The sequence below is a fragment of the Octopus bimaculoides genome, chromosome 7, assembly GCF_046866305.1.
Source record: "Octopus bimaculoides isolate indiv1 chromosome 7, ASM4686630v1, whole genome shotgun sequence".
Taxonomy (NCBI): Eukaryota; Metazoa; Mollusca; class Cephalopoda; order Octopoda; family Octopodidae; genus Octopus; species Octopus bimaculoides.
This window is the reverse complement of record NC_142934.1, coordinates 90,546,596-90,561,878: the sequence shown is the minus strand read 5'-3', so window position 1 is coordinate 90,561,878 and position 15,283 is coordinate 90,546,596. Positions and strand designations below refer to the sequence as shown.

Sequence of the window (15,283 nt, the reverse complement as noted above, 5' to 3'; positions counted from 1 at the left end):
TGATCTTTCAGCTACACATGACTTTCACCTCTTTGGTCCATTTACATATGATGCAGATTTCTCCATGCTTTTCCACTTGATCATGTGTGGTGTGCAGATACCATATGTGGTTAGCAAATGTAGTGGCTTCGTTTTTATCAATGTGTTGGAAAGAAGACTGATGATTTGCATAACGGCTTTTATGCTGATGTAATTTTTCTTCTCAATTATTTTGGAGCACTGCAGTAAATTTAGTTTCATAAACAATTATAAGCAAGCAAGCTTCAGGATCTCAACAGTTACAACTGGGAGTGGGGTCTTGGTGTGACTTATGAGTGATAACGTCCTTCGTGTATGTATGATGGACATTGTTCAGTTTTTGCCATCCAAATTCACATACAAAACTTTGACTGCTATAGAAGACATTTGTCCAGGGTATAGTTGTATAGTGAGTCTGAACACAAAACACGTGGCTGGGAAGGGAACTATTTAATCAGATGTTTCCAATGCTGGCATGGATTGGATAGGTTGGCAGGAGCTGACAAGCTACAGGACTAGGTGCCAAGCCCCAGCCTCTGCTTTAGCATACTTTCTACAGCTGGATGCCTTTCCTGACACCCAATCACTTTACAGACTGTACTGGGTGCTTTTTATGTGGCACCAGCACTAGTGAGGTTACTGAGTAAGTTGAAAGACAAGACCCCCTCAACAGAGAGGGTAATAATATTGAGGGAGATGGCTTCATGTTAGATGTTGGGAGATTGAAGTATGATAGAGGGACGGGAACAGGTGTCTTGCAGTAGAAAGGATACGTGGTTACCCCAGTTGGAGAAGAGAGAGGATAGTGGTGAAGATGTGTCAGGGCACACCCTCGAGTTACAAGAAATTGAATGTAAGTGGTATGGGTGGGAGGTAAGGTTGTGGAAATGTGAGAGAGGAGTGGCAGGCAGAGGGAAATGTAGTATGTGTGTGTGTGTGTGTGTGTGTGTGTGTGTGTGTGTGTGTATGGCAGAAATAAACGAAACTGAAATACCATACAAAATGTCCTGTTAATGCTTCTCATAACAGGAGCAAAAGGTTTATAAAATCTTTTCACTCAGGACAACTTTAAATAAAAACAAAAACAACTTTTTCAATATTATGAATTTGTTTTAATTTAAAAAATAATATATGGATGCAAAAAAAAAAAAAAATATGTATTGTCCATCTCAAAAACAAAAAAAAAACAATTAAAAGAAAAGATCTAATTCTGACCATAATACAATAAACCATGATTTTATTTAATTTAAATGAGAATACTTTTAGAAAGTTGGGAAACTAAAATCTTGAGCATGATTAGAGTAGATGGTTGTTAGAAAGATATCCTTCAGGTAAAGGAGCTTTGCAGATGAAATCTTGGCCAGTTTATCTTACTGCAAGTAAGAATTCACATAATACAAATTAATTAGTCATAATTTTAATTATTGTTATTATTATTTTGTTAGCAAATAAAACAAAGATGAACAAAGACGAAGACTAGAAGACAATTTAACATGTGGACCAAGTGGTTTGGGACCCGTTTGTGTTCTGTTAAAGACAATGGGTTTTTCACTGGGCAAAAGGTTTATAATTTGTTTAAAAAAAAAAAAAAACATATTTGGAGTATCAATAATTTGGTGATGTGTTGTCCCTGGTGACTGGACAGAAACTTCAATCACAAACAACAACAACATCTTGCAAATATATTCTTGTCTAGTCTTTATTATCGTGATACCATTGGAGCACGAGCAAGTTCTTCTTTTTCAAGACGTTCAAAGTGTTGTCTGGCATTCTTGATGTTTAACAAGGTAGCAGCAGAAGCTAAAACAAAACAAAGAAATAAAATGATGAAAACAATCTTAAAGAGACAAAGCTACGGCAAAATATTTTGTTATGTATTTTGTGATGAAAATGCAAACATTACAAAAAATATATCCTCTCAATCATCATGAGTGCTTAACCCATCAAGCGCTGGGATTTGGTCTTACACAGTATGGACTGCTGAGCACATTTTATGAAAATGAGATGACTCTGCACACATAAAAAACAAAAAAATAGTTTAAAAATATCTTCTTAGTATATAATGGTGGCAAGTTTTACATCATTTGAAAAATCATTAGTTGAACTATTAGTCCTCTTGCATTCTGTGGGGTATCGGAGTGTTTGAGTGACATTAGACCCCAACAAACGCCCATAAATTAAATGCATCTATCTGGGCCACGATCGTGGCCTGTCGACCTATACCTGACGGCCACAATCATGGCCCTGTCGTGATTTATGTGTTAATGTTCACTTTTCCATGCCTGTACGGTCCAGACGGATTTGTTGAGGTGGATGCTCTTCCTGTCACCAACCCCTATTTGTTTCCAAGTGAGGTAATATTCCCCATGACCAGACATGTTTTCACAGAAGATTGGAAACAAAGGAAACAGCTTGCATGACGGAAACATTCATTTACACAACTATCACGAGAAGCCAAGGCAACCAGACCCTAACACACACACACACACACACAAACAACAGCCTCTTTCAGTTTCTCTCCACTAAATACACTGACAAAATTTTGGTCAGCTCAAAGTCATAGAAGACATTTGCCCACATATATATATGTGTGTGTGTTTATGTTATTGTGTTTAACCACCACTGCTGACAACCAATGTTAGTTTGTTTGCGTCCTTGTATCTTAGCGGTTCAGTAAAAGATAAGTATTTGGTTATATAAATAGCAAAAAAGGCAGGGGAGGTAACTCCCGTAATTTACAATATTAATAGGATTCCATGGAGAGCGAGTTAGATTCCAAGCATTAGAGTAGCTAGTACTCCAGTATGAGCCAGTAATTTAACCTCGCAGCTGTTATGCTTCACAGCAATTAAACTATCATCGTTTGACTTTGGAATTACCATTTGGCAGGGCGCAGGCGTGGCTGTGAGGTTAGAAAGTTTGCTTTCCAACCACGTCTCACTTTCCATGTTACTTCACATATTTCATCATCATCATTTAGCGTCCACTTTTTCATGCTTCAATGGATCACACAGAACTTGTTGAGACAAATTTCCTATGGCCAGATGCTCTTCCTGTTGCTAACCCTCATCTATTCCCAAGCAAGGAAACGTTTTTGATGGCCAGACATGTTTTTCACTGAAGACTGAAAATGAACACCATTGCTTGTATAACAGTAGAGGGAACTTGTGGAAGAGGTAGACCCAAGAAGACCTGGGATGAAGTGGTGAAGCACGACCTTCGAACGTTGGGCCTCACAAAGGCGATGACAAGTGACTGAGACTTTTGGAAATATGATGTGCTTGAGAAAACCCAGCAAGCCAAGTGAGACCGTAATTGTAGCCTATGCCAGTGTAGCATAACTAGCACATCTAAGAGTACCCTTTAATCATTGGACAATAAAATGTGCTTGTGAAAACCTGTTGAGTCAAGTCACTGTCATGGCCGATGACAGTACCGCCTGACTGGTCCTGTGCTGGTGGCATGTAAAAGGCATCATTTGAACGTGATCATTGCCAGTGCTGCCTGACTGGCTCCCGTGCTGGTGGCACATAAAAAGCACCATTCAAGCGTGGTCGACGCCAATACCACCTGACTGGCTCCTGTGCCAATGGCATGTAAAAAACACCCACTACACTCTCAGAGTGGTTGGCATTATAAAGGGTATCCAGCTGTAGAAACTCTGCCGGATGAGATTGGAGCCCGGTGCAGTCTTCTGGCATGCCAGCGCTCGGTCAAACCGTCCAACCCATGCCAGCATGGAAAGCGGACGTTAAACGGCAACGATAATGATGATGGAGTAGAAAGATGAAGACGGTAGAAAACAACATACCAAACACAAAACAATATTTAATCTCATTCTATATTTTGGAATGATTAACATACACTCTTCATATCTCTAGGATTGACAGAATATATACCAAGTCATGTCAAAGAACTTTGCTTGCTAGAAACAGCAGTTAAACCTCCTTCAAATCTTACCTCAGTCTTGAAGAGTGGAAGAAACATATTCAGTTATAATGATGAACTTATAGCATACATGCATGAATAATTAATGAGTCAATTAATGAAAAAAGAATGTGGGGGGGGGGTCTGTTTGGGAACTTCAGGAAGCATGGAAGGATGTAGTGTCCCAACAGCTGATGCAGGTAGTTTATTCCATGCTTTGGAAATTCTAAGCATGAAAGGTTTCCAAATGTCATGTGTGATGTGTTGGTTTTTGATTTTGTAAGCATATCCTCGAGTGTTAGCTACATAAAATTCAAAAAGGTGCCGAAGGCTGTTGTTGGAAAGATGGTGGATAATCTTATGGGTGTCTACCAAGTCAAAGCTTTAATGTGTCCATGCTCAGGGAAGCGTGATATTCAGAGTATGAAAGATGCCCAACAGCAGGCATTTGTCTGGTTGGACGTTTTTGAACAGTTTCCAGAAGATTGGTATTCTGAACAAGACAGAGGTTCCAGGTAGGTGATGCAAACTCAAAGTGTGGACATACCATAGCCAAATACACCTTGAAGCAGATCGCTGGAGAACAGCCGACAAAAGCCTTACCAAGCGATACTAAGACATCCTTGGCCTTCTTGACAATTTTAGAGATGTGGTTTGTCCAATGCAAATCGCTATTGACGACAAAGCACAAGTCATGTTCACTAGCAGTCTTCTAAGATTGGTGTCGTTAAGGGAGTATTTAAAAGCTGGGGTTTTTCCTCCCAAAATGCATGGTGGTGCACTTGTCCGGAGTCAGCTTGAAATACCAGTCAGTATTTGTTGCATTATGTCCATGTATGACTGCAGGAAAGATCCATGGTGTATAGGATCCGTTCTTTTTTAACTCAAAGGAGAGCTTGAAATAAAAATATTGGCTTTGTAAAGGTGAAAAGTCAATGCCATTGTAGATGCAGGAATAGTTTGCTTAGCAGGCCTGTGGGTTTGGGTTCAGTCCCACTGTATGGCACCATGGGCAAGTGTCTTGTATCATAGCCCCAGGATGACCAATGTCTTGTGAGTGAATTTGGGAGATGGAAACTGTGTAGAAGCACACTGTGTATATGTGTGCATGTGTGTGTGTAGTTGTGTTAGTACCCACCAGTGCTTGACAACTGGTGTTGGTTTGTTTATGTCCCAGCAACTCAGCAAAAGAAATCTACAGAATAAATACTAGACTTTGAAAAAAACAAAAAAAGTACTGATGTTGATTTGTTTGACCAAAACCTTCAAGGTAGTGCCCCAGTATGGCCACAGTCAGATGACTGAAATAAGTAAAAGATAGACGATAGTAAAATAATTAAATTATATCACAGCCTTTTTCAGAGGACAAAGCTTTCTAGCAATATCTGTTTTAGGCCAGATGCTGTATTCCGTATGTTACTTTATCCTTATCCAGGGCTTCATCAATCCTGAAGGAGGAACCCCTTCCTGGACTCCTTCCACCTTTGTCTGTCTCTGGTCAGTGACGGTCATCTAGGTCCCAGATAGCAGGTGAGATCATCTTGCCAGCTTGTCTTCGGTTGGCCTCTTCACCTAGTCCATTGTCTTAGTGTCCATTCCGTCACTCTGTCCACCTGCTGCTCTACAATCATGTGATGTGGCCAGCCCATCTATATTTGTCCTCCTTGAATGGTTCTTATGATGTCACTGACTCTCATGTGTTGTCCAATCCATGCATTAGTTCTCTTGCCCCGCAATGTGATGATTCCAAGCATGATTTGTTCAATTTTCCTTCAACTATAGCAACAGATACCCAGAACAAAGCAGAGAGAGATGATTGTAAAATCAAAACAAAGACAGCAAGACGATGTTGTTGGATACTTACTGATTGAAGAGTCAGCCATGATGACCATAACATAAGTGTTGGAGGTGAAAGCATCAACAAAAGCAGCAAAGCGGGAATTACGGACTTCCATACTTTGGAAAGAAGCAGCTACCTTTGTACAACTCAGCTTAAATTGTTTGATGATATTGCTGATCTTCTCAAACCTGTGCACATCACGATGAGGTTTCCTCTGCCAATAGGAGATCACCTACAAAACAGAAAACAAAGTTTATTTATCTGAGGACTTCTATACCTGGGGCCATCAAAATGGATGGCTGGAACAAGCATATTATTTAGATGGATCTTCCTTAAAAGCTCCTTTTTTTCTGATTGCTTTCTCTGTTGTCTTTTCATAACTATTTGCTAAAATATCGAAATTATGAATTAAATACAGAATGGCAATTTCTTTTGGAATTTGTGAAATGGTCATAAAAAATAAATTATTCCAAGGAATTATCTCCCTTATATACTAAAAGCTATGTCAAGCTTTCGTGTAAAGTTCTGCTCTTAATAGGAAAAGAAAAGAGAGACATAGAGAGTGAGGAAGACAAAGAAAAATATAGAAAAAGTTGGAAAGAAAATTAGAAGGGAAGCGAAAGTGAACAAGAGAATGAGTGAGAAAATAAAGTTCTTCTTACAAGGAATGTTGCTCTTTCAAACAGCAAAATTTCTTCAGCGTCAATAGCATCTGCAAAGTGAGCTAAATTGGTTTCCAGCTGATGTACGTTTGGAATTAGTTGATAGACTATTGATGACCATGCCTACAAAGTTCAAGAGGTGTTAATTAAAATATCTTGAAGTCATATTTCTAGAAACTTTGGCAAAGTGGAAGAAATTTAGATTAAAACAAATATGCATATGGATTACGTTTCACAGAGTGACAACACATGGAAACTAACCATTCAATAGAACAATTGGGACAACACCCACCCTTATATACTACAGGGTAGCCTTGGATCTCCTCTATAGCAAGACACCTGTGCTTGTACCTCTATCATACCTTGATCACTCAATGCCTAGCCTGGAACCATCTCTCAAATACTCCCACTCCAGTAAGTCAAAAGAAATGGCTTCTTCCATTTTCATTTTATCTTTTACCTGTTGTTTTCTTGCCTTGCCAGTTGTTTGGTGACCACTAGAGCACCCAGTAAAAACTAGAAAGTGGTTGGCATTAGGAAGGGCATCCAGCCATAGAAATCATGAGAAAGCAGACACTGGAGCTCAACATGGCCCAGATTTTGTCAAGCTGTTCAACCCAGGATGTTAAATGATGAGGTTGACTAAGGATACGATAGACCATCACAGATTTACTTCTGCCTTGCATCCTCAAAATTACATCGTTTGTTTATTTTGTTTAACATCGGTTTACAGATTTCTATATTAGAACAATTTTTAGGTTGGTTCAGAACACAGAAAGTCTTCATCACTGAGGAGACAAAATCAGGTCAAAACATCATGTCTGGTGACCCACCACCATTCTAAGCAGAGCACTGTGTTTTTAATACAAGTTTTGTTGACAAATTTTCTCCGAGACAAAATATTAAAACTGGTGCTGTTCAATACTTGTATACTTATTGTATAATACAAACTCATATTTTAACCTAAAGCTTTTCTAAATGCATATATTAAGCTAAGTCTAGATTAATGAAAGCCTTTTCTTTTGTTTTGTTTTGAGAAATGTCAGTAAATGCTTCAGGTAAAATTAAAAAGATGAAACTAAAATACCTTATATAATGTTTCGTCCCATATTGAGGTGGCAAAGCAGGTACACTGTAGGGGTTTTGACAGTCGTTTTAAGTCATCTTCTCTTTCATGGAAAATCTGGATGAAAAAACAATTGGAGACATTTTGAGAAAGTCAATTAAAAAATTACTTCATTTCTTTTGAGAAAATATTTCATTTCAGTAATCAATCAATCAATCAGTGAGGTTTGTCAAAGTCCTTTTGAGGCCATACAAGACTTCATCAGTGACATGGCCTTTCTACTCAAGATGTGCTTCAGGTCAGTCTGATGGTTATAAAGCAGGCCTGCAGTAGAGAGGTTATGCCACTGATGAGGTTGCAAATCTCATTTCAGTTTATTCATCTGCAATGTTATGCTTGTGTTTTAATTGAATTGATGATGATAGCTATGAATATGATAAACCCTATGTAGGGTATATGAACAGACAACCACATACGCAAATAGAGACTGAAACACATGACCACACACACACACACACTTTACTTCACACAAAGACACATGTCCACACATATGAAGATGTGCACCCATACATACAAACATGGTACATAGCAGCAAAACACACACACACACACACTCAGACATGCACACACAAGGAGACAGAGGTACATACATACATATACACACATACATAAAAAACACACAAACACAGGAATATGCAGAACACATACATACATGCAAACGCACATACATACATACATACATACATGCAAATGCACACACATACATACATATATGCATACACACACATACATACATATATACATATGCACACACACATACACACATGCACACATACATGCATGCATACATACACACACATGCGCAAAAACAAACAAAAGCAAAAAATAACGCAGCATAAATAACGGACAGTCAAGACAATTGATAAGATTGCAAGATGCAACGAAAATTTTAGGAAAATAAAAAGAAAAATAAGTGGAAATTTTAACGGTGAGTGTGTTAAATTTTAAGGCACAATAAGAAAATGACTCTCCCCAGATACAACAGAATACGCTTCAACACACGAAATCACATGAAAAATCTTGCAAACCAAATCCAAAAACGAAATATATATATATATATATATATATATATATATATGACAAAAACTTACAATATCTCTTTGATCTTCATGGACTAAATCCATTTTGTGAATTAAGCAGAAAACCTTCGCCTCTGGGGAGTTCTGTAATATAGCTTCTAAGCAGGACTGATAGTAGTGCATATCTTTTTCCAATTCCCGGCTCTCCACATCAAATACATAAATAAGAACCTCAACATTTCGGAAAATATTATCTCTCTGGCTGGCAAAATAGTTCTCCATAAAAGCTTCTTGTCTTAAAAAAAGAAAAGTCAAAATAATGGATTAATTTTTTTTTTTGACACATAATGAATTGTCGAATGGAATTGTGTACAGTTAAGTGGATTGGTGCAATATATTACTGTATGTTTTATCAACTTTGGAAGGTTAAGTAGAGTTAGCCCCTTTTGACACTATCCTGTTGAAGAGTGCCCCTGGTTTTATGATACAAACTTCTTGTCTTAATGTCATCTGATTTAAAACCTTCCATCAAAATTCAAGATTAGTTCATGTTCCAAACATCAGTTTAGTAATGACTAAGTTATTTTACTAAATTCTTCATTATTTGCAAAATTAATTAAAATAAAGACAGAGTATTTTAACAGAAACATGGCAACAGAAGGGTTAAATAATAAACTATGAAACATTATTTTATCCAATGCTCTCGTTAGTCAACCATTTCCTCCAGATTGTTTTTTTACATCTCTTTCATTTTACGAGTTTCTTTAACAAAATGTATTCATGGTAAATGCTCGTTGAAGTATTTACAATAATCACTAAACACAGTTTTGTATTTGTCATTCTATGATGTATAGGTTAGACAGTTTTACAAATTCAGACATTTACATGAGTTACTGGAGCACATATTTTACAGCAAAACAGCTAATTACTTGTGAACTGGGAGAGTTCAAGTATTTTCCAAAGGACTGAGATGGGCAAAGAATTTATTCCTAAAATAATAAAAGAATAAATAGGAAGGTTTAAGTAGATGAAATTGTAATTAGTAAATCAGTGTGTTAATTACATAGTATTTAATGAAGGCTAACTGCTTAACACTGAGTACCAGGATAGGAATTAAGTTCTTGTTTTGCTAAACTTCTGATTGTTACTTGAGCACTCTACCTGTATAGAGAAAGAGTCTGAAGACTCTACCCCTGTGACCATCTCAGGAACGGAGGATAGAGAAGATGGACGGAAGGATGGAAATCATTTATAGATGTGAAGGGAAATGGGTGCAATCAAGAATCAAAGTCATGTTGGTGAATTATTCCAAAGAGTTCAACCATCAATTGTAATATTGATTTCTCTTGATTAAACACAAAATCAGTTTTTGTAGAGGAAAAATATGGTTGATTAAATTGAGTCCAGCAAACAACATAAAACTGTTTATTTTATAGACCTAAAAACAGTAAAAAGCAAAGCTGACCCCAGTGGAGTTTAAACTTAGAACAGTGAAATACCAAAGTATCCACTGATATTCTTTAGACACAGTTAATTCTCCTACTCTCAAGGTATTTGTAACACTGGTTTCAAATTTTGGCACAAAGCCAGCAATTTCGGTGAGTTGGGTAAGTTGATTACAATGATCCCTTTGATCTACTGGTATTTATTTTAATGACCCCGAAAGGATGAGAAACAGAGTTGACCTCAATGGAATTTGAACTCAGAATGTAAAGGTGGATGAACAGCCGTTAAGCATTTTGCCTGGTGTGATAATGGTTCGATCAGCTCACCACTTTGAATAATTGCAATATTAACCAATATACGACGCCAAACAAATACTGAAGCAGATGAATTCCTCCTAATCTTAAACCATCTGTTAAGGTGTGTAGCCTTGTGGTTAGGGTGTTGCACTCACAGCGGTAAAATTGTGGTTTCAATTCCCAGACTGGGTGGTGTGTTGTGTTCTTATGCTATGCACTTCATTTCATGTTGCTCTACCGAGTAACCCTGCGATAAACTTGCATCCCATTCAAGGGGTATCTTGTGATTTTGGTCACTCAAATACCATGGAAACCAGGCAACCAGCCTAATGACCCCTAAGGCTTGAAACAGTTAATGTCCAAGGGGCTTACTACTTTACTATTTGACCCTTTTTGTTACCATATTTCTGTTGAAATACACTGACTTGGTTTCAATTCGTTTTGGAAATTATGAAGAATTTAGTAAAGTAACTTTGTCCTTATTAACCTGGTGTTTGGAACAAATTAACAGGAAATTTGTCATAGAACCAGAGGCAGTGTTGTGGGTTGGTACCAAAAGGGTTAAACCAACTTTCAGATCTTCATGAAATGTTTTCCTTCAGCAGCAAAATTTGCTTTATCATAACTTACATGCTGGTGGGATGCTCTTGGAGTGGTTGGTGTTAGGAAGGGCATCCAACTGTAGAAATATTGCCAGATCAGATTGGAGCCTGGTGCAGCCTTCTGGCTTGCCAGTCCTCAGTCAAACCGTCCAACCCATGCCAGCATGGAAAGCGGACGTTAAATGACGATGATGATGATAACTTGCATATTACTATTTAAATAATACAGAGAAAAGCTGAAATCTTTGAAACATTTGTAGAATGACTGATCTTCTTGCTACCTTGTGTCTGTAATGTGTTGATGTGTATAAGTCATTGAAACATGGGTACTTACCCACCACAATCCCAAAGATTGAGAACTAGGTTACCAAGGAAACGGATGTGAGAATGTTCAACATCAACTAGAAGAATGAGAAGAAACAAAAATACATGTAAATTATACAATACAAATCACTGATATGTAATTAAAGATCAATACAGTTTGAGGATTTCAAAATGTTTGAGCCCGACTGTAACCATTCACTAGTTATTCTTTTATGTACTTTATTGATTTTTAGAATAAGGTTTTTATGATATATTTCTCTTCTAGAGGGGATGAATTACATTCTTCATTATTGAATTATTTAATAGTGGTCTTTCTCTAAATTATATATATATATATATATACATATATATATACAGGGTGTCCACAAAGTCTGGGTACATGGGGATTAACACATACTTTAAGAAATTATTATTTCTTATATTTAATTGTTTATGTTATAATTTTATTTACTCAATGTACCCAGACTTTGTGGACACCCTGTATATATGTATATATATATATATATATATATATATACATAAGAATTTAAGGATTGGAGAAAACGCATGTTATAATTGCATACTTTATTCCTACATATGTTTCAAAGGATTACAACCTGTGTGGGATACATATGTGTATATGGGGACACGCACACGTGTATATTTGTATATGCGTGGGTATGTATGTGTATATGCGCATATATATATGTATATGTGTGTGTGTGTGTATCAGTATGCATGTATATGTGTGTGTTTGTGTATGTGTATTTATGTATGCATGTACGCTCTTACACATTGATTGGTATGTGTTGTCCAACCCACTATCCGGCAGCGTCCAATTCTCTAACGGTTTTTTTCAAATGAATCAAGTCATAACCTTATCCATCTATTGTTTTCATAATCGGTCATAATGTCTTACGTTTAAGATGATTCCCATGCTTTCCCTGATGAGAAGGTTACAATTTTAATATCAAAGATCCCTATGGATCACACAGGTTGTAATCCTTTGAAACATATGTAGGAATAAAGTATGCAATTATAACATGCGTTTTCTCCAATCCTTAAATTCTTAAATATACTCAAATACCCAAAATTTCAAGGAGTTCCTGCCTTAAAAACAGGAGCTAACCACAGTTATTTCGTGTTCTTTGCTACATTGGTTTCTATTAACCCATTTATTCTATCAGAAGAAGTTTTATTCATTAAGATAGAAGAAATACACATAATTATATATATATATATATATATATATGACAGGCTTTTTTCAGTTTCCATCTACCAAATCCACACAAGGCTTTCATTGACAAAAGGTCCATGGAAGACACTTGCCCAAGGTGCCGTGCAGTATGATTGAACCTGAAGCCATGTGGTTGGGAAGCAAACTTCTTAGCAGACAGCCATGCCTGCACAAATGTGAGATTGTAAACTAAGATTTGGCAATGACTATTTCAAGATTGTAACTTTACCCAACTGATGTCGATGCAATTTAAAGAAAGGTGAAGTGGTTGTAAGAGTCCCCAATGATATTTTAGATTTTAAACACAACTTCAGTGAAATTAGAAGGAAATAAAACAAAACCTAACAAATAAGAGCAAAAAAATGAATGCTGTGTTTTCTTTCTCAAGAAACATAGGAACTGAACAACTAGAAACGGTTTACTTACTTGTAGCACCAAGTCTGCGAGTATCTCTTGCAATATAGTTGGCAAATATAATTGAGCGCATGCTGGTTTTACCAGAGCCACTCTTGCCCATCAAAAGGACCTAATTAATGAAAAAAGAACGAGTTGATAATTAACACAGTTTAAGCATGAATAACAATAAAGAAACTTGAAAATGCAATTATCTAAAATAGTAATTGTATTATTGGTTTAGGAAAGGAATAAAATAACATTTCAATAGAGTGAAGCTGACAATATATCTTTGATCTTTTACTTGTTTCAGTCAGTGGACTGCAGCCATGCTGGGGCACCACTTTGAAGGCCTTCGTGCTGTTTTAAGCCTGGTACCTATTTTATTGCTTCTTTTGCTGAACTGCTGAGTTGTTAAACAGTGATAGAGGGGGCAAACACAGACACACACACACACACATATGATGGGCTTCCACACATTTTCTATCAACCAAATTCACTCAAGAGATTGGTCAACCAGGGGTTATAGAGGACACTAGCCCAAGGTGCCATGCTGTAGGGCTGAACCTGGAACCAATGTGCTTGCAAAGTGAGATTCAAAACTATACAGTTATGCCAGCATTCAAAAATACACTTGAAAATAATTCAAAATTGCTAATATCAAAGCAAAAAAATAATACTGATTCGATAAAGTGATCCATATTTTTAAAGGTTATTCATCATCAATACAAACTCATTGATAATAAGCTTTTTGTTAATAACTGAAATATATATTGGTTTCAAATTTCAGCACAAAACCAGTAAGTGTAGGGGAGTAAAAGTGGGTCAGTTACATTGACCCCTACTGTTTCACTGAAAGGAGAAAAGGTAAAGCTGACTTCAGAAGTATTTGAACTCAGAACGTAACGATGGACAAAATATTGCCCAGTGTGCTAACAGTCCTGCCAGATTACCACTTGAATAAATGAAATATATATTAACCCATTAGTGCCCATGGTCCCTTTTTTTAGGACCAGAAGGATAAGCGATCATATTTCTGCAACACCTGTATTTTTCTGAGATGCCTTTAATCATCAAGATTGGAATGTCTTTCAAATATTGTAATAATTTTTTTTTTTAAATATATTTAGTATCAGATAAAGTTATGTAAAAAAAAATTTTTGGTAATAAATTAAATAAAAAAATTGGAGGCACTAATTAGTTAAAAGAATGAAAACTGAACTTATCACTGCTTCAAGTAATTTTAAAAAGTGATTAAATCACAAATTAGTAAAATACCTGTTTTTTAATTAATGACCCCTTTAATCTGCGTGAATATTCCAAATGAGCCAATGGGCTGAGCACAGGGCTAATTGCCGAGATATATTTGTCCTGTTCACAAATGGGTATCTCACGAATAGGTATATGATAATTCTCTGTAGTTGTTTGAGTAAGAATTTGGTCTTGGTTCCTGATTATTGAGTGACATCTTGCACAACTCTGACTTTGACATTTGGACGAGTTCTTTGGGTTTCTTGATAGGTCTTTGATGGTCTTATTTGAAACAGTAACAGAACAATAGGTTGTCTTCCAGTTGACCATCATTTATTTATTTTTTTTTTCTTTCAAAACTGATTTCTAGAAAATTGGTACAAAAACTGACAACTAAAATTTTAAAATCTTAAATACCAAAGTGCTGTCTCATCTTCATTGAAAGAATTCAAACTAAATGGGCTTTCTCCAGACACAACTAGTTTTAACTGACTTTTGACCAAACCAAACCAAACAAACAATTAAACAATGATATCTAAGCATTATGTATTTGGTAAACATTACCAGAGTATACGCAATTCCTGAACCTTGAACAGTTGTTTAAAATTAATAAACAAAAGTGAATAACTACATGTGTGGGTGTATTGAATGACATAGGCAGAACATTCTTAATGTATTCAAATTTCCTCTTAGTGAGAGAGAGAAAACAAAAACCTAGGGGTATACATGAGCAAGACATGAAAAAAGTGAGAAGAAAATAATTTCAATAAATTAAGAATGAAAAACAATTCTTCTCATGTATAACAGGAAAGTTGATCTTAGTTAATGAGATGGATATGTCTTATTGGATCTTGTCAGCAAAATAGACACTATGAACTCACTTTTCAATATACATTTCTTTTTTTGTATATCTTTTACTCAGAAACTAAGTCTATTTAAAATTAGTTCTAGAAAGCTATGTACGTATAATAGTTATTGTACATGAAATTTTTATTTCCTGCTTTTATATGCTTGACAATACTCATCAAGAGCAGAGAGTATTCCACATTTCACCAAACTCAAACAGTTTAGCATTTGTCTGATAGGATGGATTTAACGAAATCAGTACAAAACTTCTTTCAAACAGATAAATTTGTTAAGTTGACATTTTGTGAAATGGAGAC

At 36.3% G+C, this 15,283-nt stretch overlaps 1 protein-coding gene across 2 annotated transcripts in view; it reads right to left on the bottom strand.

Moving 5' to 3' along the window:
• Nucleotides 1-1,107: 1,107 nt before the first annotated feature.
• LOC106870579 (ras-related GTP-binding protein A) overlaps nt 1,108-15,283 on the bottom strand; it is a 28,305-nt gene continuing 14,129 nt past the window's right edge. For both annotated transcript variants that reach the window (XM_014916707.3, XM_014916706.3), the window contains 7 exons: nt 12,903-13,002; nt 11,271-11,337; nt 8,665-8,887; nt 7,535-7,630; nt 6,448-6,570; nt 5,810-6,017; nt 1,108-1,818 (listed from right to left, as the gene is read on the bottom strand). In XM_014916707.3, coding sequence (XP_014772193.1) covers nt 1,721-1,818; nt 5,810-6,017; nt 6,448-6,570; nt 7,535-7,630; nt 8,665-8,887; nt 11,271-11,337; nt 12,903-12,993 — 906 coding nt within the window. In that variant the 5' untranslated portion in view covers nt 12,994-13,002 and the 3' untranslated portion in view covers nt 1,108-1,720. The remainder of the gene's footprint in view (nt 1,819-5,809; nt 6,018-6,447; nt 6,571-7,534; nt 7,631-8,664; nt 8,888-11,270; nt 11,338-12,902; nt 13,003-15,283) is intronic.